The 22,750-nt window shown below is 49.9% G+C and overlaps 1 protein-coding gene across 3 annotated transcripts; it reads right to left on the bottom strand.

The window, feature by feature from the left end:
* Window positions 1-1,482: 1,482 nt before the first annotated feature.
* Itih1 (inter-alpha-trypsin inhibitor heavy chain 1) lies at window positions 1,483-16,615 on the bottom strand. Of its 3 annotated transcripts, XM_008851811.2 has the most exons (22): window positions 16,474-16,615; window positions 16,242-16,262; window positions 15,573-15,739; window positions 15,047-15,151; window positions 14,508-14,670; window positions 13,890-14,003; window positions 10,881-11,006; window positions 10,678-10,794; window positions 9,884-10,052; window positions 9,670-9,795; window positions 8,678-8,859; window positions 8,244-8,429; window positions 6,493-6,632; window positions 5,728-5,882; window positions 5,626-5,640; window positions 5,222-5,242; window positions 4,778-4,858; window positions 4,578-4,691; window positions 3,461-3,662; window positions 2,554-2,723; window positions 1,919-2,030; window positions 1,483-1,760 (listed from the first exon to the last, which is right to left on the bottom strand). In XM_008851811.2, the coding sequence occupies exons 1-22, from the start codon at window positions 16,585-16,587 to the stop codon at window positions 1,631-1,633; spliced, it is 2,730 nt and encodes a 909-aa protein (XP_008850033.1). In that variant the 5' UTR covers window positions 16,588-16,615; the 3' UTR covers window positions 1,483-1,630. The 3 variants fall into 3 exon arrangements, with proteins under 3 accessions (XP_008850033.1, XP_029411255.1, XP_029411256.1); XM_029555395.1 differs by lacking the exons at window positions 15,573-15,739; window positions 16,242-16,262; window positions 16,474-16,615 and adding an exon at window positions 15,443-15,528; XM_029555396.1 differs by lacking the exons at window positions 13,890-14,003; window positions 14,508-14,670; window positions 15,047-15,151; ... (1 more) ...; window positions 16,242-16,262; window positions 16,474-16,615 and having other exon boundaries at window positions 10,678-10,811; window positions 10,881-10,973.
* Window positions 16,616-22,750: the final 6,135 nt, after the last annotated feature.

The following is a 22,750-nucleotide window of genomic DNA, read 5'->3' as shown; positions in this document are numbered from 1 at the left end:
GAGACAAGCCTCTGGGAATGCCTGTGAGGTACTATCTAGACTATGTTAGCCTCTGAACATGTTTGTGAGGGACTATCTAGATAGAGTAATTGAAGTGAAAAGACCCACTCTAGATATGGGTGGCTGCAGTCCTGGGCTGAATAAAAAGGAAAAAGTAGGGACTGGAGAAATGGCTCTGCAGTTAAGAACACTGACTGTTCTTGCAGAAGACCTGGGTTCGAATCCCAGCACTCACATGGCAGCTAACAACTGTCCATAACTCTAGTTCCAGGGGATCCAACAGCCTCTTCTGTCCTCTGAGGGCATTGCACAACATGGGTGCAATTACCTACATGCAGGCAATACATACATACACATAAAACAAAAATAATAAATAAAAAAAGAAAAAAAGAAAAAGGAAAAAGTGAGCCAAGCACAAGCATTCATCACCCTGCTTCCTGACTGTGGATGCAGTGTGACCAGCTGCCTCCTACTCCAGCCACCATGCCCTTCCTGCCATGATGGATTGTATCTCCTTGAACTGTAAGCCAGAACACGCCCTTCCTTCCTTAAGATGACTTTCTCAGGTATTTTATCACAGTAATGAGACAGGTTACTAATCAGTATTATTCAAAACTGAGCCTTGTTCTTTCAGGATCCTCACAAGTTTTATTTGTAGTGGGAACTGGATAGAAGCCAGAGGAGAAAAAGGCAGAAACTCTGGACCAGAGTGGATAGAGGCCTATCCACTTTCATGTGAAGGGTCAGTAGTTCCTCCAAGGTGTGGGTCCATTGCCCTATGTTCTGTGATGTTGCATTTTAACTGGGGCCCAAGGCCAAGCCAGGGAAAGGAACACTAACGGAGCAATTCTAAACAGTGTGAGGAGACCCCTGAAATCCCATCTTTGGACAGAGGTTGTCTCTGCCTTCAGAACATACCAGCCTGGCTGTCATAGGCTGCCACCCCAACAGAAGGATGAGGCTAAAATAGAGGCCCCGAGTCTCTCATGCCTATACAATTTCATCAAGACTCCAAATCAACCTGGAAATAGTTCTTTCATGTATTCATGCAAAATTAACCAACAGGCTTTGGCCACCCATGTCTTAGCTGACTGGAAGAGTCACACAGGACAGATGTGGGATATGGGTGATGTCACATAGGACGTGTTTGAGAACTAGCTCTGCCACTCATAACTTGAGCGACTTCTGACAGGTTATCTAACCTCAGTTTCTTTAACTGCAGCCAGCCTGGCTATAGAAAGCTCTGGGTCGATTGTGACAGTCCTTGCCGCCAAAGCATCTCTGGGCCCGAGCCCATGGGGGCAACTGTATAAAGGGGTTACTCAGGGGACCCAGAGTCCATGGAGCCAGGCAGTTTCAGAGAACAAGATGCAGAGAGCAATGTAGAGTTGGTGGACTTTCAGTCCACCTTTGCCCATCCCTAGGTCCACTGTGATCTTTGGCCATGCCCATTTCCTCTCTCCCACAAAGTAGCCAACTCCGAACTGGATATGGCCTTTCTTTAATGAAATCATAGGATGTTTTGACACAGGGGTCATGGTCCCGACATGCTCAGGGAGGTAGAGCCAGTTTGATGCTGTCCTTTTCTTCCTCTGGTTCCAGAGGAGGACTGACATGTTAGCTGGAGGCCTCAGAAGATGTTGGGAACAATATAGTCAGTGTGAATGCCGTCAATCAGTCCAGCTCCATTGTTGTGGACAAACCAGCAAGACACTTCAGCTCCATGTCTGGGGTCCTTGCTGTAGTCTTTTTGCAAGCCTCTGGAGACAAACAAGACAGCTGGGGTTCCCCTTTGGATATGGCAAGGCTGCCTCTACCATGAAGTTCACTCTGCCCACCACACATAGAGGAAGAGCCAAACCAATGAGAGGGGACAAAAAGCAGCCAAGGGCAGGAGGACTGGATGGCAGCCACTCACCTGGTGACTGTCAGCTGCCGGTTCTTCACCACCATTGTGGCATCTGTCTTTGTGGGGTCAGAGCCTGGGTGGAGGTCAGACACTTCAAAATCAAAGGGGTGGAAGAATTGTCCTGGAGAGTAATGTGGGAGCAGTGGTTACTGTTGGGGGTGGAGGCTGCACCTACCCCTGTTGGGGGTGGAGGCTGCCCTTGGCCAGTGTTCACTGGAGGCCAAGCAAGTTGCTTGGATGTTTTCACAAGGGCTTGATTACTTCTGATGTTTTGGTATCAGAAGTCACCCTCATTCCTTTTCTGTCTCCACAGATGCATTTCCAGGCTGCCTTGCTTCTTGTCTTTTTAGCCAGTTCCAAAGAGGAAAGATGCCAGAAGACCAAATACCTGCTACTCTTGGAGCTCTCCGGACCTCTCTATCTATGAATTGGGCTTCTCTCCCACTTGCTCCCAGGATCACTTAGCTTTTGTCTGACTATGCATTTCATCACAATGTTTATGAAGGACAAGACCCTCACTAGGACAACCCATCTCTGGATCGCTGCATCATGGAGGCTGTGTTGGAGGCTGGCTTATCCTGTTACCCAAAGCATACTGGAACCAGTGTCCCAGCCCACAGCTCTGCCTGCCTGGCCAGCCGTACCCAGCAGCCCCTGCATCCGGGTTGACATCCGGTGACTATCAAGCATGTAGAAGCCCAGAAAGTCCTGGTGGATGGCACTCCCCTTCCATGTTCGATGTAGGACAATCTCAAAAGTTGCTCCGTCCACAGACACCACCAGGTTCCTCTTCTTGTTGATGGTCACCACCACCCTGCAGGGCCAGGTAGCCATCAGGACAGAAGCATTTCCCTGCACTCCTCTCTTCTGCTGCCTTCATCCTTTGGGACCCAGCTGCGATAAGCATCCCCTCATGGCCTTCTCCCCTAGAGGTCTGGGTGCTATTTGTTTCCTCCCATATACCAGTGTGCTGTATGTTTTAGAATGTACCAGGCCCTGCGCCAATAGCTTGTAATCAGCAGAGCCAGGACTTAGACTCCAGCCATTCTAATATCTAAGTCTGTGTCCTGTGAATCAAACTCATCACCTGCACCTTCCACCTGGACTCAGTTCACCTCTTCCTGTAGCTCTGCTGCCCAGAATCAAGCTCCAGGCCCCAGCAGATTTGGTTGAATAAATGAATAAAGGAAGGAACGGGCATGACAGGTGCCAAAAGGGAAGCCCAGACTTGAACTCAGCATAGCCAGCCAGTGTGAGGGCTTCAGGGAAGGAGTAGCCTTTGTGCTAGACCTGGGACTGGCTTTGCTTGATGGAGATGGAGGTGGGATTCAAGACTCCAAGCCCAAGGCACATGCCCAGGAACCGTGGGAAATGGACAGTGTGGGTGGTCCAGAGTCTAGCTGTCTGCACAGGCCCCATGGACATTATTTCCTCACACTGTTTGAAGAACACAGGCTCTGAAGGCCCAGGCAGCAGATCTGGCATTAGAGCTTTGGGCCTTGACCCCTGCCACATGCCTCCTTCTTCCCCTCCCAAGTCAGGCCTAGTTACCCATCCTGCCGCAGCACAGCCTGGTCCCTCCAGGAGAACACAGGCCCCCCTGAGCTGGGGTTCAACTTAATGTTCTGAGGAGTCACTTCCAACTGAAAGTCTGATGCAGGATTTGAGATCCCCAGTCTCCCGAAGTATGTGCCCTCATGCTGCCCAGGGCTGTTGGCCTTGTTGCCAATGAGCTGCCCATTCACTGAGAAGCCTGCAAATGGAGTGAGGGGTCATCTGGTTAGGATGGAGCCTTTTTTCATCCCAGGAGACCTCCTGCATGCCCCACCAGCCATGAACGGTCTTGCTTTCAGGACTGGTCGTGCTCTCAAGACTGCCTGTTTCCTTCCTGCCTGCCTCCTGCTCATGCTGCCATACTGAATGTCCTATACTTAGCACTCCGTTCTGGACTCTGGCCTCCTGAGGTCAGGAGTGGGCCTGCTCCTTCTCACATTGGGGCAGACTCATAGCAGATGCTAGAAATGCACTTGCGAGGCCTGATAGCCCTCCACACCCTCACTGTCCCAACATGGCAAGTCTCATGCTCCAAAACTGACATCTGAGAAAGTGATCACTATTGCTTTCTCCCTTCCCTAAGTTCTGTGAGAGCAGGACCGTTGCTGTGCCCACCACATTCCAGTCCCTAGTCAGTGCTCAACAGACATGCAGTTGGCTGACTGAATGGGGAGGGAGAAAGAAAGGGTCAGGAAAGCCTTTCTTACCATAGCCTACCGGAGAGGTGCTTGGAGACTCTGCACAGCCATGTTTGTGGGAAAGATGGGGCAGGACCTATGTGATGTGTGGGCCCTATATGAGTCAGAAATGAGGCTCCTTGTTTGAAAATGCTTAAGGATGTCAAGAGAGCAAGATCACGGCATCAGACCAAGTATGGGGCCCTTCAAGGTATAGGTCCTGTGTGCTGTGTGGATCACACACTCATGCAGGTGGCCTTAGGTAAGTTCCAGTCAAGGACATGGAGTAAGAGGAAGGCAGAAGGAGTCTGCCAAGTGAACAGTATGTAGGGCGGTGGGCAGCGGAGGCCATGTCTAGTACTGTATCTACCCGAATGTGGAGGGTGGGGAAAAACTGACTCTGCCCCACCTGGCAAGGGGCACATTACTCACCATACCTGTGTCAGGATCCTGCACCAGGCTCAAGATCACACCAGGTTCCTCATTGATGTTGAAGCACAGGCTGTCCTCTTTCTGGGGTATGTAGATGATGAAGTGGGGGTCAGTGTCCACTGGGAACATAGTACAGAATGTGTTACACTGGGAATTGGGCTGATGGGCCAATTAGAGGAATCCCTCACATTCTCCCAGGACTCACCGCCTGTCACTTGGTTTGGCAACTTTGAGATGACAGAGATGCTGGCTGTAGGAGAAGGCTGTGTGGCCGACAGCACGAACGCTGTGGGTGGGAGTGATTCATACTGAAGAGAGAGGTAGCCAGGCCTCTCTAGAGCTGTGGACCTCCTCGTTGGCACTCCCCACCCAGGCGGGCTGACCCAAGGTCATAGAGAGTGAAGGCACCAGAGCATCACATGCCCTTAATGCCTCTCAGGATATGGGGAAAGAATTTTGGCCCTGTGAGATAGGGTGCTCCCCACCAGGTCAGGGAAGCCAGGGCCACATTGGATTGGCAGGGGGGCATTGTCCTAAGAATTTCTAGTGAGGGAGTGCAGGGTGTTGGTCAGAACTGAGTGCTCAGAGAACCAGCAGGGTAAGGAGTCTAGAGAGTGGTGGAGATGAGAGTCCCCTTGCTGCCACTTACTCCTTCTGGGTCCCACCATCTCTGCAGAAGACAAGGAAGGCACAGTGTCACTCTGCTACCCCATCTCACCTCCAGGACATGCAGGTCAGTCCACAAGTACACCTTTTGCCTTGCTAAGGTTGAGGGGTCTCTTCAGTGTGTTCCTCACAGACACACACTGGGCAGAGGGGCCAGAGAGCTGGGAGCAGTTCTGGCTGGCAAAGGCCCGTGAAGCATGAAGGATGCAGCCCTAAGCTTGTGGTGAAGGGTAAAGGGCTCATTGACAGAAGGAAGAAGCCCAGGAGGGAGTGGGGTCGGGGAGGGGGGTCACAAGTACAGCGAGCTGTGTGCCTGGGGGTAGAGCATGCGCCACCTGTCCAGTCATCAGAAGCCTAGTGCCGGAACCAACAGGACTGGAGACTCACCCAAAGGCTGAGAATCTGGAAGGGAGGGAAAATGAAGAGAATTAAACCCCAGGAGAATATGAGCACACAGCCTCTCTGACCACAGAACCCTACTTCTCATACCATCTGGGGACTTGTCAATGATGGGCTCCAACCCATCCTCATCTGTCAGGCCTCTGATGGTCATAGAAGTCATTGGTGTCACGAACTGATAGTCCAGTGACATCTTCAGGACCTGGGATGACAAGTTGGCCTTCTCTTGGCCTTCCGCCTTCATCCTGTGTGCAAGACACATGTTGGCTCCAAGCCCTCCGCACAAGTGATGACAGGCTTGCGTTCCTTCCCTCAGCCTTCCGCCTGGTTGTTCACTCTTTCATTCATTCAGTAAACACTCAAGCACTTGCAGTGCCCTACTCAATGGCTGTGACTTCAAGGACTCCAGAGTTACAAGACATCCCATAGAAAAAACCTGGAGATTTGGCAGGGCTGAGGGGTATGCCTCAGAGATACACAGGAAATTTACCTGCTGTGAGATCATGGCAAGTGGTGGAAACTCCCTGAGCCTTAGATTTTTCTCCCATTAAGTAGGGATGATGAAGGAACTCCCTCTCAGGTGGTGAGGACTACTTGAATGTGTCTAGATATAGTAGCCCCACAGCAAGCCGCAGCCTCCTCTGAGGCAGCTCGGTGGAGCAAATGGGCTGCACTGTCCACAGAGACCCCATCTGCACAGAACACTCACACTGTGGACCGTGAGCAAAGCACACACATCTGACCCCCTTGCAACCTGCAGGCCTAGAAGCACCCTTCTCTCTGTCCACCATGAGGAGCAACCTTGAGGTGAACAGTGTCCACTCAAGTGCAACTGCGGGGGGGCGGGGTTCCTACCGCTTCGCCAGCAGCTCCTGGATGGTGAGGTAGGCCCAGAGGCGCTCCACGTGGTTCTCCAGCATGTGGCCACGCTCTCGGAGCAGTTTTTTCATCTCTTCCTCGTTCACTAGGCAGGTTGTCTTGAATTCCTGCCTGTCCTAAGAGTTGAGATGGGGAGAGAGTCTGTGCTGTGACAGTGCACGCCCTGGCTGGTGCCCGAGGCTGTGACAAACCCCTCATCTGGTCCCTGCTGCTTTAGCCTCAGCATCACCACCTTCCTGGAGCTTGTTCTCACACTCTTCATTCATGCGCTCATTCTACAGATGTTGGCTGACCACCCTCTGTGAGCCAGGTTTGGGCTAAGCCCAGGGTCAGTGGGACGGGAGGCCCAGGCCTGTCCTCATGGAGTTATCCTCTCTGGTGGGGGCCAACAAACACCTGCTGTGTGGGCTGTGATCCCTTCTCTGAAAGGTCACTGAGTTTTAGCTAGGCCTCCCTGTTTAACTTGCTACAGCACGAGCGTATGCCTTCAGTTTTCAACTACAATAACAGGCTGGGCATGGTGGCACACGCCTTTAAGACCAGCACTTGGGAGGCAGAGGCAGTCAGATCTTGGCCAGCCTGGCCTACATAGTGAGTTTCAGGCCAGCTGGGGCTACAGGGAGACCCTGTCTCAAAAAAGATCAAAAACAGGGCTGGAGAGATGGTTCAGCAGTTAGGAGCACTGGCTGTTCTTGCCGCAGACCTGGGTTCCTATCCCAGCAGCCACATGACAACTAACAACTATCCCCAACTCCAGTTCCAGGAGACCCAACACCTTCTTCCGTCCTCTGCAGGGATTGCACAACATGGGTGCATTTACATACATGCAGGTATGTAAATACATGAATACACATAAAAAAAAATAATAAAATATTTTTTAAAAATAAAAACCAACTATGTTAACGGAGCCCATTCCCAAGGTATTCTTTGCACCAGACCCTGTGTCTGGTACTACATGGATTGTTCCATTTACAGCCCCTTCCCCAAAACATACACATATACTTAAGGGCAGTGCTGTCTTAGTGTCACAGAAAAGGAACCTGAGGCCTAGAAAGCTGAACAGGGCAAGCCTAGGGTCCAGATTAAAAAACCAACTATGTTAACGGAGCCCATTCCCAAGGTATTCTTTGCACCAGACCCTGTGTCTGGTACTACATGGATTGTTCCATTTACAGCCCCTTCCCCAAAACATACACATATACTTAAGGGCAGTGCTGTCTTAGTGTCACAGAAAAGGAACCTGAGGCCTAGAAAGCTGAACAGGGCAAGCCTAGGGTCCAGATTAATATGCTTCCTCCAGTCCTCCCCCCTGCCAGTTGAGTCCATGCTTTGGAGGGTGAGCCAGGCCCTCTCATCCGTGGAACTCTCCACACACGTGCCGCACTCACACTCATTGATCTGTGGCACCAGGCATGGTACATAGAGGAGTGTCTTGGAAATGAGACCAAGTGAGACAAAAGCTGGCCTCTTGCTCTCTCATGCCTGGGGGCAATGATGGAAGGAGTACTGAGGGGTCTGTTTGAGTTAAGAGATTACAACTAACCAAAGTCACATTGGTTCCATTCCAACCTGACCAGTCCTCAGGTCTGGGCATGTGTGGCAGGGCTGTGGGGAGGATGCTACTATGGGGAAAGAGAGTCCTTGGGAGTGGGCCAAGGCAGGGAACAGTGGGTTTGGAGCCTTTAGGTACTGTCTGGTTTCTTCCCTCTCCTTAGCCTACCACTTACCCCATGAGCCCGCACATCAGCCTTGAAGGTGCTCAGTTTGTGGTCAGCAATGCGTCCAGCCACCACAATCTCTGAGCCATCATAGTACTGTTTATGTCGGTGCTGGGTTAGGGCCAAGACGGCATCCTGGGGATACTGCAGCTCCACATCCATCAGCAGGGGGTTGGCTACTTGGTTGTAGAAACCCTGGAGGGATTGATAGATGTGGCCTCAGAGCAGAGCACCCCCGGCACCTGACACAAAGTCTATTCACAAAGTGGGGTGTTGGTATTCCACCTTAGAGGTGGCATCTGGGCACAGAGAGGTTAATTAACTGGCCCAAGGTCATACAGCCGATTTGAACCCTAGATCCAAGCTTTATCTTCTCTGATAGGAAAATGGCCACAAGGCCCCATGGCACATTGTTGATGGTATGTGGGAGGTGTGGGGGAGACCTGTAGCTGCTGGGTGGCATCATGGTCCTCATAAATTCTCTGGGCCCATCCGTTGTTCTCCATGGACATAACCTCCAGGAAGTTAAAGTCCAGGTCATGGCCAAACCCCAGGTTGTAGAGTGGGAACTTGCCCCCGATGGCGTTGCGTACATTCTTGAGGATCTGGGAACGGTCCGTCTCCCCTGCAGCCACACATCCAGGCAGTGCTAAGACACTGGCTCAAGGGTTTGTGGAACACTTGGCAGGCAAGACTTCCACCCCAGATCACCTCCAGTTCCCATAGGTATCTGGAGGCATCACCTGGAAACTGAAACAGCTGGAAACAGCTCCTCAAGGGCCCTGCCTAACCATATGGACCGATCACAGGCAGCTCTGATTCTGCTCAAAATCCTTGTCATGCCTGGGAGGCCCTGCCGGTCTTTCTACTCTCATTTTGCCCCATTCTGTACATTTCCTCATCCCCGGGTCCTGCCAAGATCGCTTCTGGCCTCATCTGCCTTTCAGTCTGAACTCAGGACTCCTCCCTTCCAGGAGGCCTTCCCAGACCTCACCTGGGCCAGGTGCCCCTTGTCAGGGGTTTCACAACCCTGTGGTGCCCTGTTCTTTCATGGTCCTTGGTAGAGATTCTACTCCTGGGTCTGCTTGAAAGTAGAGACACATCACATTCTCAGCTCTCTGTCCTGGGCTTGCCACAAAGTAGGTACTGAATAAATAGCTTATTAAACTCAGGCTATAAATCCTGCCCATCCTTTGGGACCCTGAGCAGCCCAGTGTCATACAGAAACACCCACTGTTCCTAACTCACAAGACAGAGGTACACCTTGAAGCTCCCACAGACGTTATGGACTAAACTGTTTTTAGCCCAGCACTTGCTTTTACTTTACTCTGAGCCTTTCTGCCCCAGAGGGCTATCCAACAGATGAGTTTCCAGTTTAGTCACCTCTGGTTGCAAGAAGATCACCACCTCCCATGGCAGCCCTTGAGGCGCTCACCCTCAGTGGGCTCGCCATCTGTCAACATGATGAGAACTGAAGCAAAGGTGTTGAGTTCTGGGTGGCTTTCCTGAGCTTTGTTCAAGATCTCAATTCCTCGGAGCAACCCCCCATTCAGGTTTGTGGCTGTAAAGGAGAAAAATCAGACTCGTGTACACCCATATTCCAAAGAAACAGAGGTGATGCCAAGGTGGCCTGAGATCCCTTCCCTTACCTCCAGCCAGGGAGAAGCGCTGCACAAAGTCTTGGGCCGCTTGCAGATTGGCCTGGGATGCTGGTACCAGTGAGCCTTTCCATGATTGCACTTTGGACCCAAAGAGAACCAGGTCAAAGTAGTCCTCAGGCCTCATGTCCCCCAGGATCTTAAGGAGTGCCTCCTTGGTCTGCAAGGACAGGAATCAGAGGATGGTTGTAGGAATAGCTCCTTCCATCAACCCAGATACCCACTGCAGAGATCCATAGTGCGGAACAAGCAGGAGTGACAGCCAAGTAGCCCCGAGGGAGTAGGGCTGGGACCTGGGGTGCATGAGGGGCATAGAGAAGGCACAAGGACCCAATACAGGGAGAAGAAATGACCAGGGGTTTGGGTGGAGCAGGATCAATAAAGAGACATCTCCGGGGAGCTGTTTTTCTCCAGCATGGCTTGTGCAGCCGTGGCTTCATGTCTTCTATGGGGCCCTGCTGCAAGGTGCAAGCCCATAGACCACGATCATTCCCAGCACCTGTAGCACATAGGCTTTCCTCTCCTGAGCACGTCTCAATCAGGAAACTCCATGACCCCAAGGGCACTGTTATCCTCAGTTTCAACACTGAGGAGAAAAAACCACGCTTGCCTACAGTTGCACTTGAGGAAACCGGCTGATTCCAGAGCAGGGACTTCTGGTTCTATCTCCCTGTCTCTGCCCAGCAGCACATGTCCCAAACTGCTCTGGCAGCCAAACCTGCATGGAAGGAGTGATGCAGCTGAAGAAGCTTCTGCTAGGTGACCTGCTCAAAGCTGCAGTTTACCTGCTTCACTTTCTGGCCTTCCATGGAGCCACTGATGTCAATCACAAAAACCAGGTTCTTGCTCATGTTCGTCAGGTTTTGGGGGGCAAAGAAGTGAGCAAAGTAATTGTTGGCCACCTGGAACAGAAGACAGCCTGAAGGGCATCTCTCCCAAGCATCCTTTCCTCGCCCTCCAAGACTTGGGCCTTGAGCTATAGGCTTACCAGGAGGTCACAGAGCTTGTCTCGATTGACATCATAGGTCACCTTGAAGTCCCCATTCATCAAGGATGTAGAGCACATGGGGCAGGACTGCTGCTGGCCCACGGTGGGGCGGAAGAGCACATGACCCTGGAACCAGGAGGGTATGAGGCATCAGAGGACTGTGCAGCTGCACACAGAATGTCTGCAAGGTGCTAAAAAGGTTTGTGTGGGGCTGGGAAGCAATACAGTGGTAGAGCACTTGCCTGACACGTATGAAATTCAATCCCCAACACCAAAAAAACAATGTCTTTGGGCTGGAGGGATGGCCCAGACGTTAAAAGCCCTTGCTGTTCTTTTAGAGGAGCCAGGTTTGGCTCCCAGCACCCATATTGGGCCCCTTATAACTGCCCGTGACTCCAGCTCTAGGGAGTCCAACGCCCTCTTCTGACCTCTGTGAGAACTTGCACTCAAGTGCACACACACACACACACACACACACACACACATAAATAAAAATAAATAGCTGGGCGTGGTGGCGCATGCCTTTAATCCCAGCACTCGGGAGGCAGAGGCAGGCAGATATCTGTGAGTTCAAGGCCAGCCTGGTTTACATAGTGAGTTCCAGGACAGCTGGTGCTATAGGGAGACCCTGTCTCAAAAAGACCAAAAAAAATTAAATTAAATTAAATTAAAAAATTAAAAAAATAAGTCTAAAAAACGGTTTGGGTGTACATGTTTGCATGTGTGTGTGTGTGTGTGCGCGCGTGCGCACGTGCATGCACATGTGCGTGTGCATGAATGTGTTTGCCTGGATACAGGCATGAGTCCAGGGGTCATGCACCTAGCTTCTGAGTGTACACACTTATCTGTGATAGGATAGAAGACCTAGTCTGTTGCTTCTGAATCACTGGGATTTCTACAGTAAGCACCACCATTTAGAGCATAAAAACCAACAAAAATGGCCAGGCGTGGTGACACATGCCTTTAATCCCAGCACTTGGGAGGCAGAGGTAGGCGGATCTTTGTGAGTTTGAGGCCAGCCTGGTCCACATAGTGAGTTCCAGGACAGCTGGCGCTACAAGGAGACCCTGTCTCAAAAAGAAAAAAAAATAATAATAGTGGTACAACAGTGGGAAAGATATTAGCCAACTCGGACTGTGAGGTAAAAAGGCAAGTCTACAAGCTGGCATGGTGGCACATGCCTGTGATGTCAGCCCTCAAGAGGAAGAGACAGGATTTCCAGCTCAAGACCAGCCTGCACTACATGGTGACACAGTAAGAGATCCTGTCTAAAAAAGAATAAAAACCCACAATACTGTGCATGAGAAAGCAAACAAACAAACCACCTTACTCACTTGGGTTGGGAAAAAGCAGAGACCAGAAGAAAGAGTCAGAAAGAAGCTGGGCCTGGTCTGGGTGCTGTTGGCAGGAACAGAAGCTATGGATGGCTTTTATTCACCATTTTCTGTATTTCTGGAATTTCTACATTTTCTTCAAAGGAAGAGAGAGGGCCTGCCCACCCCCAAGAAACAAGAGGGTTGGCTAACATTCTGAGGTGTCCTGGGCTGGTATAATGGCTCAGCAGGTAAAGTACTTGCTTCAAAAGCTTGACAACTTGTGTTTGATCCCTGGAACCCACGTAACTGAGAGAGCTGACTCCACAAAGTTGTACTCTGACCCCTACATGCATGCTGTGGCATATATATGCACACATAATAATAAAAAATGAAAATTTAAACAATAAGAATAAAAATAAAGCCAGATGTGGTGCCACACACCTTTAATCTCAGAACTCGGGAGGCAGAGGCAGGCAGATCTCTGTAAGTTCAAGGTCAGTCTGGTCTACATACATAGCGAGTTCCAGGCTAGCTAGGGCTACATAGTGAGACCCTGTCTCAAAAACCAAATAAATAGGGGGCTGGAAAGATGGCTCAGCAGTTAAGAGCACTGACCACTCATGCAGAGGACCTGGGTTTGATTTCCAGCACACACATGGCGGCTAACAACTGTCTGTAACTTTAGTTCCAGGGGATCCAATACCCTTTTCTGGCCTCCTCAGGCATTGCATGACATGGGTGCACTTACATACATCCAGGACCCAAGACAGGTCAAGAAGAGGGCTTCTGGGATTCCTAGGTGACAAGTGGCAAGTCCTTGGGTAGGCCACAGACCTTTCTAAAATTACTGTGTTTCCAAGAAAACCAAAGCTGGGATTCCTAGCCTTGTAGCATCTGGGGTTGGAGTATGTGCCTGAATATGTCCCATGGGTGGGATGCAGACAAAGAGGAAACTGAGACAAGCTATCAAGTCACTGTGGACCTCACAGCCAGTGAGGTGAGACTAATCCTCTCCTTCCTCAGGATGCAGGCTTTGCTAAAGTGTCCTGAGAAGCAGGAGAGTGGAGCCCTCTTGGGACTCTAACCAGATGGCATCTGCCTCTCTCACTGTTATGGTTTGGGTATAAAGTGTCCCCCTGAAAGGCTTCATGTATTGAAGGCTTGGTCCCTGATGCCAGAGTGTTCTGAGGACAGCCTGGGCTACATGATGAGACCCTGTCTCAATAAAACAGAACAAAACCCTGAACTGAGTAGTCTCTGGGAAGTGGTGGAATTGAGGAATGTGAAGCTGGGTTGGAAGAAGATCAGTAGAGGGGTGCACTTGAAGGGTATCTTGTCCTGACCCTTTCCGGTCTATTTGTCTGTCAATGTTTATCTCTTTGCCTCCTGGTTGCTGTGAGGTGAGCAGCTCTATTCCTCCATGATGTCCTGCCTCAGCATGTACCAGAAACAATGGAAGTGGCTGACCATGGACTGAGGTCTCTGAAACCATGAACCAGAAGAAATCCTTCCTCCCTGAAACTGTTTATGTCAGATATTTGTCCCAGTGATGAAAAATCTGACTAATGTTCTCACCCTGTGAGCAGCCTTGCAACCCTGACTGGTCCTGGGCTCAGCCTGGATATTGCATAAAGGGTGGGCTGAGCTGAGAAGTCTCTAAGGGTCCATTCTCACTCCCTGCTACCACACATACCTTTTTTCCTGAGAAAGACTTCTTGATGGTTTGAGCTGCCAGTTCCTTGGTGAGGAAGGAGGCCTGGGCATCCAGCTTGCTGATCCCCTGGGGCTCAAAGATGTCCACATCGATCTGCACCATGGAAGCCAATTCTGTGCCCAGGCCCATTTGGGCTAGTACCAAGTCTCAGGCAAGGGCCAGTGTGTGACCTACTTTCCTACTGTATATATCACTTCCCAGCCCTTAGCACAGGACCTGGCTCATCATAAGCCATCCAGAAATACTAATTGAAAGAAGTGAATGCCTGAACCCCTCAACTCAGCCCCTCGAGCTGCCCAGTACTTTGCAGTTTACACATGACCTGCACCTTCAGTATCTCTCATAATCTCATGGTAGTCCTGGGAAATGCAGGAACCCCCTCACTTTGCAGATGAGCAAACTGAGGGTTCATGGATGAGAAAGGAGCTGGAAGGTTCAGGGAGCTTCCTGCCCAAGAGGAGCTCACAGGAGCCTGCTCTGAGGACTCAGTCTCCTTCCTTGTATTCTCAGGCCTGGGGTGACATGTGGTGATCCATGTTCTTGGAGCTACAGGGAGAGGGAGGGAGGCAGACCCATGCCCTGGGACCTATGAGCTACCTCAAAATGATGCACCAGTTGCTTGGGCTTGACTTTGATGACAATGTCATATTGTGTAAGTCTCCGCTTCAGCACCTCCTCATATGTTAGCTGAAATGTGGCCTTGCTCCGGGGTCCAACAGTGATGTGGATGGTGAACTGCTCCATATTTCTGCCTGAGGCTCTGGCCACCAGAGATATCAACAGGCAAGTGAAGGGTGATGCGCATCCTTGTCACTGACACATGGCCTTCGGAACCGTTTTATTTTCATACTACTGCCAGATTTCCTTGCCACTGGCCCTTGTCTCAATTGGCTGGTCAAGGTCAGAGCTCAAGGATGACACCCCACTTCTCCACAAGGCAAATCTTGGAAAGACCAAGTGTACCCCAGCCTTGTCCCATGTACCTGTGCTGGCATTTGGGCTTGTGGGTGGTTTTCTCAGTCCTCCATCCTCTTAGAGCTGTTCCCCACCCAAGAATACCTTGTAGCCCTTGGCTGAGTCGTGGCTGGGGAGAGAGGACAGTCCTGAAGGCTTGACAGGCAGGGTCTGGAACTTACCTGACAAGGCCAGCATTCTCCCCTGAGATGGCTGCTTTCCGGTACTGCTTCCATGCACTGACTTTGTCCTTTATGTCTCCGATGAATGCATTCCCATCAGCCGTACTACAGGAATGGAAGAAGTCCCTCAGTGGCAGTGCCCCATCTTAATCACCCTGGCTGTCCTTTGTACTGGAGTCATGCTGAGTCTAAGAAGACCCTGTCCATATGTCTCCTTGTAGAAGAGTCTCTACTGTCTACTATTTAGGGGGCCCACAAGAAGTAGCCATGGCCATAGGTCGGGTCAGATGCTAGCTTCATTCCTTGGGCCCTAAGCGGAAAACAAGCCATCAGTAGCCCTAGTCGTTTGTCTAGATAGGAGCTGAGAAGAGCTCTAATGGGCCTCTTTCATCCTACCCCTCCAAATTGAGACTGGCCATGGCCCTTTCAGAAGTGAGGGCTGTACTGTCTGACTGCTCTAGCCTCAGGCTGGACAGGTAAATGCACACATTTGGAATGGAGTGTGGGAGTCAGGCAGGGCACGTACATGGCGAAGTCACTGATGAAGGCTGTCTTGGGAATTTCCACATCGAAGGCCACTTCCCTGGCTTTGTCAGCAGTATTGACCACTTGACTGGTGATGACATAGTGGGCAAAGCGAGAAGTGACTTTACAGTTGACTTTCAAACTCCGGATGAACACGCCATTAACTGTCTGAAGTAAAAGATAAGAAAGGGCTGGGCGTGATGGCGCATGCCTTTAATCCCAGCACTTGGGAGGGAGAGGCAGGCAGATCTCTGTGAGTTCGAGGCCAGCCTGGTCTACATAGCAAGTTTCAGGTCAGCTGGGGCTACAGGGAGACCCTGTCTCGAAAAGACCAAAAAAAAAAAAAAAAAAAAAAAAAAAAAAAAAAAGAGATGAGAAAGGGAGCTGTGGCCTGGATAGGGGTCTCTGAGCCAGCAAAGACCTCCTTGTCACCCTAGGGGTCCTGCCCCCTCTGAAAGCAAGATGCCCAGATGCCAGAACAGACCTGACCTCTCAGGAAGATGCCTTCTCTCTACCCAAGACATGCAGTCAGGTGCAAACAATGTCTTATTTCAGGAGATGGAAGTCCCCTGCCTATTACACTGACAGGTACACTCCCAGAGTGTGGGGGAAAGCAAACCTGTAATAGGGACCCCATCATAGAACCCCCTTTGCCAAGAATCTCACTCACTGTGTCCACAGCCTGTCGCTTCTGCAAAACAAAACCCAGGCCAAGTGTGAGCGGGAATTCTCAGGGGTGGTGGCCCACCAGTTAAGGGGTGGGAGTAGGGCCTGTGTTCTCTGCCCCACAACCTCACCTCCTGCTGCTGGGAAGTTACTCCACCAGGCAGAGGAGACTGGGTGGGTGGGGATGACCCAGGTCCCTGAGGTGGGCTCTTATGCCTAAGGACTTAGTCACATACCTCGCTGCCTTTGGGCCTGCCTGTGGCCAAGCCCAAAGCGGGCATGGCCTGCAGGGTGAGAAGGGATACCAGGTACATGCACAGCAGCGCCTGAAGCCCCATGGCACCGTCCATGGTCTCCTGGCTCTCGCTACCCTGCCAGTTTCCCCAGACCATTAAGCAATGCTGTGCTGGATAAACACAGATTAAACATTAGACACAGTGAGGTCAAACAGCATGATTTTAGGGAACCAAAACTTGGCAAGGAGCTGGGTCTGTAGCTTGGTGGTAGATGGCTTGCTTAGCATGTGCAAGGCCCTGGGTTTAGTGCAACAAAAACAAATAAAAAATAAAACAAAGAGAATGAAACATGTTAAATGAAGGGTTTTTTGTTTGTTTTTTAAATGGCAGAGAGACAGCCCAGCAGTTAAGAGCATTAATTGCTCTTGCAGAGAACTCAGGTTTTTTTCCCAGCACCCACATGATGGCTAACAACCATCTATAATTCCAGTTCCAGGGGATCCAATACCTTCTTCTGGCCTTCACAGGCACTGCACACATGTGGTATATACATGCAGGCAAAACACTCCTATACATAAAATAAAATATATACATATATTTATGTATATATTTTAATGGCAGGACCATCGAGATGGCTCAGCAGGTAAAGTCAGTTGCCACCAAACCTGACAACCTGAGTTTGATCCCTGGGACCCACATGGTGGAAGGAGAAAATTGACTTTAGCAAGTTGTCCTTTGACCACCATGTGTGTGGCATGCAGACACATGAACACACAAATAAATGAGTAATATAGTATAATATAATATAGTATAGCATAATATGATATAATATAGTATAAACTTTATGGAAATTGAGGGTGGTGGTGCCCACATATAATCCTAGCACTAGGGAGGATCAGGAGTTCAAAGCCAGCTTCAGCTACATAGGGATTTTGAGGCCAGCCTACTTGAGAACTTTAAAAAAAAAAAAAAAAAAAGGCTGGAGAGATAGCTCAGCAGTTAAAGAGTGTTTTCTGTTCTCCCAGAGAACCCTGCTTTGCTTGCCAGCATCCAGGTCAGATGACTCACAACTATCTGTAACTCCAGCTCCAGGGAATCAAACACCGTCTTCTGGCTTCTGTGAATACTCACACACATGTAGCACAGACACACAAATACATGTAAATAAAAATAAAAATAAATCTTTAAAAATTGGCAATGAAGCCTTTGATTACAGCACTCGAGAGGCAGAGACAGGCAGATCTTTGAATTCAAGGCCAGTCTGGTCTACATAGCAAGCTTCAGGCCAGCGAGGGCTACAGGGAGACCCTGTCTCAAAAAGACCATGATTGTAGTCCCAGCACTTGGGAAGTAGAAGCAGGAGGAGCTCTATGAGTTCAAGGTCAGCCAGGTCTACACAGCCAGTTCTAGGCCAGTCAGAGATACACAGTGAGACTCTCAACAAATTAAATAAATGGCAATGAGAGTTTTCTTCTTGTGGAGGGGCAGCTCAGGGCTGTGCAGAGTCCCAGCCAGATTTCAGACTGCTCTCATTTATAGATATGTACTGAGCAGAGAATTGTGACAATCCTGTGGTTCATTTTGTCCTGGCTCTGGCACGAGGCAGTCATACAATGACATGTGGCAAGTTGCCACAGGTAAAAGTGGAATTTCTAAACTTCATTTGGTTTTTCTTCCAAAATCCTTTAACCATAAACAAACTATTCAGTCATGCTTTGGCCACAGAGTCAGATGTGGTATCACAGAAAGTGCTGTGGAGCCTAATCTCACTTATGGTTTTAATGGTGCCAACCCTGGCGATACTTCTGTCCTGGAAGCTTGGGACAGGCACAGTGGTGGCCCAACTTCAGGCCTGTTGCACCCTTTCTCTGGACCTTCTTCCCAGACTTGGAAAGAAGGACAGGAGTTGGCTTTATTGTGCTCCCACTTGGCCAGAGTGCTCTCACCTGGGGAGATACAGATGAGAATCATCTTTTCATGATCAAGGCCTTATGTTGTTATCCTTTATTGTCTAACTTCTATCCACATGATACTGGGACTCTGTGGTTCCACAGCTAGTGACAAGGATAAAGATTCGAACCCAGGTCTGAGACTCCAAAGTCCTTCATGTGGTGATAGAAATGCCCTCTGAGATGTGAGGAAGATGGAGAGGCAGAGTTGTTGGACCCAGAGGGAAGAGGCCAGAGAGACCCCTCTCATCTATCAGATTGCTTGATTTTTATGCTCGAACCCTACCTGTCCCCAACAAGCCACAGCACAATGGACAGACGTGGTCTTTTGGTTAGGCCACTCTGTGACCTGGGGTGGGCCATAACCCTGGTGAGACAAGGGGGCCTCACATATCTCTGTTTGTTTATCCTGGACTTTGTCTCCCAGAGCTGCTTCTGGGAAGGGGGTATTGTCCTTAGGCCAGAGTGACCTTCTGACCTGTTTCTGCCTTTGTGGAAGATTAGATGGGTCAACATGCTGTTGTACATTTGAGGGTCTGTTTATTCGCTGTACCAGCACAAACAGAACCTGTGGTGGGTTGGGCACAATGCCAAAAGCTAGGACAACATTGTGATGAAATTTGGGTGCTCCACTGTGTTCTGCTGATGCTATGGAAAGGGGAGTAAGACAAACCAGTGAAAGCAAGGAATCCCAGGGAGTGGATGGAGGCTCAAGAAGGGCCTGAGGAGTAGCTCGAGAGGTGGCTCCGCCATCAAGAGCACCGGTTACTCTTGCAGAGAACCCAGGTTCAGTTTCTAACACCCAGATAGTGGCTAACAACCGTCTATAACTTCAGTTTCAAACCTCTTGTGGCCTTCACGGACATTGCATGACACAGGTGCACTTAGACGTAGACAAAACACTCATACACATAAATTTTTTAAAATAAAAATAATAAAATAAGAAGTACCTAAGGAGTTGGAGAAATTGGGAAAGGTGGAGCTCATCTCCATTAGGGTCAGGAGAAGGTCCCTGAAGGATGTGGCTAGTAAAAAAGAGTGGTGATTGAGCAGGTGAAGACAGGAAGAGGAGGATGGAAGAGTCATCCAGGATCAGCTGGTAACAGGTGTGGTCTCATCACATACTGTTGCTATGACCAATCACCTTAGATGAAAGCATTTATTTTAGTTTACAGGTTATAGTCTCTCCCTGAAGGAGGTAAGGACATAAACTCCAAGTAGGAACTTGCAGAAATCATGGAGGAACACTGCTTGCTGACTTGCTCACTAACCCAATGCCCACACAGGTCAAAAGCGAGAGTCAAATTCCCCTGGAACTGGAGTTGTGGATGGTTGTTAGCCACCATGTGGGTACTGGGTTTTGAACACAGGTCCTCTGTAAGAGCAGCCAGTGCTCTTAACCACTGAGCCATCTCTCCAACCCCTTAGTTAGCTTTCTTTTTTTTTTTTAAACTTTTTTAATATTTTATTTACTATTTTTATTTTATGTGTGTGAGTGTATTGCCTGAATGTAGGTAAGTGCACCCATGTTGTGAAATGCCCACAGAGGACAGAAGAGGCCGTCAGATCCCCTGGAACTGGAGTTACGGACAGTTGTTAGCTGTCATGTGGGTGCTGGGATTCCAACCCAGGTCTTCTGCAAGAACAGCCAGTGTTCTTAACCCCTGAGCCATCTTTCCAGCCCCTAGTTAGCTTTCTTATACAGCCCAGGAACACTTCAGGGAATGGTACTGCCCACAGTAGGCTAAGCACTCCTACATCAATAAATAATCAAGACAATTTCCTACAGATGTGCCCACAGGTCAATCTGATCTAGGAAGTCCTTCAATCAATGCTCCCTTCTCAGGTGACTGCAGGCCGTGTCAAGCTGACAGCTTTAAAGCTGACCAGGACAAGGTGTCTGAAGACCCTTAGCCTTTGGGGGACAAAATGCTGAAGTGTTCCAGACTGGGCTGTTGAGAGCTGGGTGAAGTGGAACGGGTCTGCAGTAGCCCCACTACTGGAGAGGCTGAGGCAGGAAGATCCAATGAACTGGGGAGTTCCAGGGCAGCCTGGGGAACACCAGGAGAACTAGGAGACCCTGCCTAAAAACAACAAGAGAGATGGCTAGTGACAAACCAAGATCATGGAAAGCACTAGAAATGTGCTAATATGGTTATGGTGGTGGCAGAGTGCAGAAAGGGGAGGGGCACTAACAGTGAGTAGTGCCTGGTGTGCTTCTCTTATGTCCCAATTTGTTGGCCTCCCCTTGGCCCAAACTCCACTGCCACCGGGAGACCGTTGTGCACTGGTCCCCATCGCAGAAGGTTGGGGCGAGGAGAGAGATTGATGAGGAGAGAGAGCAGTGCTGATTACGACAGGAAGAAAACACCCCGGGAGACTGTGTCAGTGGACAGCTCGTTTATTATGGTGGAAGCAGAGGTTTATATAGGAAAGTCTCGCAGGCAAAGAGGTGGGGTTGGGTTTTTGGCAGGCAGGCAGTCGGGGGGGGGGAGAGGGGGCTTCTAAGGCTACATGGCCTTTGTCCTGTCCTCCAGTCACATGATCTACAAGAGACCCAGTTAGGATTAAAGGATTAGAGGCCTAATAGTTTTGCCTGGGGATTGTTGGGTAAGGGATAGTGTATCTAGAATGGAGTGGGCCAGTTTCCTGCCATCCTCACTAGGAGGTATCTGGCCTGGCAGCCATGCTCTACATTCCAGGCACTCCTGACTTATCCCAATACCAGTTCATTCACTGTTCCCAAATACCCTGCAAGAGATAGATACTGTTATTCTCCCCTCCGCACCCCGCCCATGTTAAGGGTAAATTGCCCTATGTTGTGGCTATGGGAGGGGGACAGAAAGCACATGAGATTGCTAAGGACTGAGCCTGGGGCCTGGGACTGTGGCTACTGACATCTCAGATTCCTTCCACTTCCATACTCTCACCCCTAACCCTTCATGCCCTCACCCCACCCCCAATCTTCCTCCAGCCCATTCCCTTTCCTTCCAGTCTCCAGTCTCTACCAATAAGCCACCGTCATTCCCCCTAGAGATGTGGCTCACCTATTTCCAACAGCTGTCCTCCAGGGTCATTCCAATCTGGTTTGTTGGCACACACCTGCAATCTCAGAATTTAGGAAGCAGAAGAATTGGAAAGATTGCTACAACTTTGAGGCCAGGCTAGTTTATACAGTGATTTCCAGGCCTACCATAAATAGATATATAAGTCATTCTGACACAGGAGGCCCATGCCTGTAATCCCTGCTACTGATAAGGCAGAGGCAGGAAGATTTTGAGTTCAAGGCCATTTGAACAAACAAACAAACAACCTAAACTAAAAAGGGCTGGTATTATGACTAATCTTCATTATCTCCTTGACTAGATTCAGAATCACCTTGGAGGCACACCCTGGACATGTCTATGAGGACATTTTCAGAAGAGTTAGGGGAGGAGGCTGAAGGTGGGCAGCTCTAAATCTGGGCAGCACCATCTCATGTGCTGGTAGCCCCGGGGTCCTGGACTGAATCAGAAGGAACGACAGAGAAGGGGGGCTGAGCAGCAGCATTCACCCCTCTCAACTTTCTGACTGCAGATGCAATGTGACCAGCTGTCCTACACCCCTGCCTTCTGTACCATGATGGACTGAACCCTCAAACTTTGAGCCAAAATAAATCCTGTCTCTGTTAAGTTGGTTCTTGTCAGGTATGTGTTCACAGCAATAAGAAAAGTACCTAATACCGATGAAGGTATAGCTCAGTGGTAGAGTGCTTGCCTATCAGGTGCGGGGAGAGGGGAAAGGACGACCCTGGGTCCAAACCTCAGTAGTGCTAAAACAAAAACAAAATAAAAAATATGGGCGGGGGAGCCGGGCATGGTGGCACACGGCTTTAATCCTAGCACTCAGGAGGCAGAGGCAGGCGGGTCTCTGTGGGTTCAAGGCCAGCCTGGTCTACATAGTGAGTTCCAGGCCAGCTGGGGCTACAGGGAGACCCTGTTTCAAAAAGACCAAAAAAAAAATATGAGGGGGTTGTAAAAACATCACTGTGCTCCAAGCCTTTTGGGCCTAGGTCCTTTGTGGTCCTAATCCATGCCCCAGTAGGGCTGTTCACTACAACCATGGAGCCTTATTCTAAATATACATAGTAGCTTTTTTTTTTTTTTCTTAAAGCAGAGGTGCATACAGCACAGAACCATGGGAAACATCAAACCTGAAGGGAACATAAGAATTACACATTTGATTCCAGCACTTGGGAGGCAGAGGCAGGTTCAAGGCCAGCCTGGTCTACATAGTGAGTTCCAGGACAGCTGGGGCTACAGGGAGACCCTGCTTCAAAAAAAAACCCT

The sequence above is a fragment of the Nannospalax galili genome, unplaced genomic scaffold (assembly GCF_000622305.1).
Source record: "Nannospalax galili isolate Female #2095 unplaced genomic scaffold, S.galili_v1.0 scaffold485, whole genome shotgun sequence".
Lineage (NCBI taxonomy): Eukaryota > Metazoa > Chordata > Mammalia > Rodentia > Spalacidae > Nannospalax > Nannospalax galili.
Note: the sequence above shows the minus strand (reverse complement) of the source record. Positions and strands in the feature narration are given on the sequence as shown.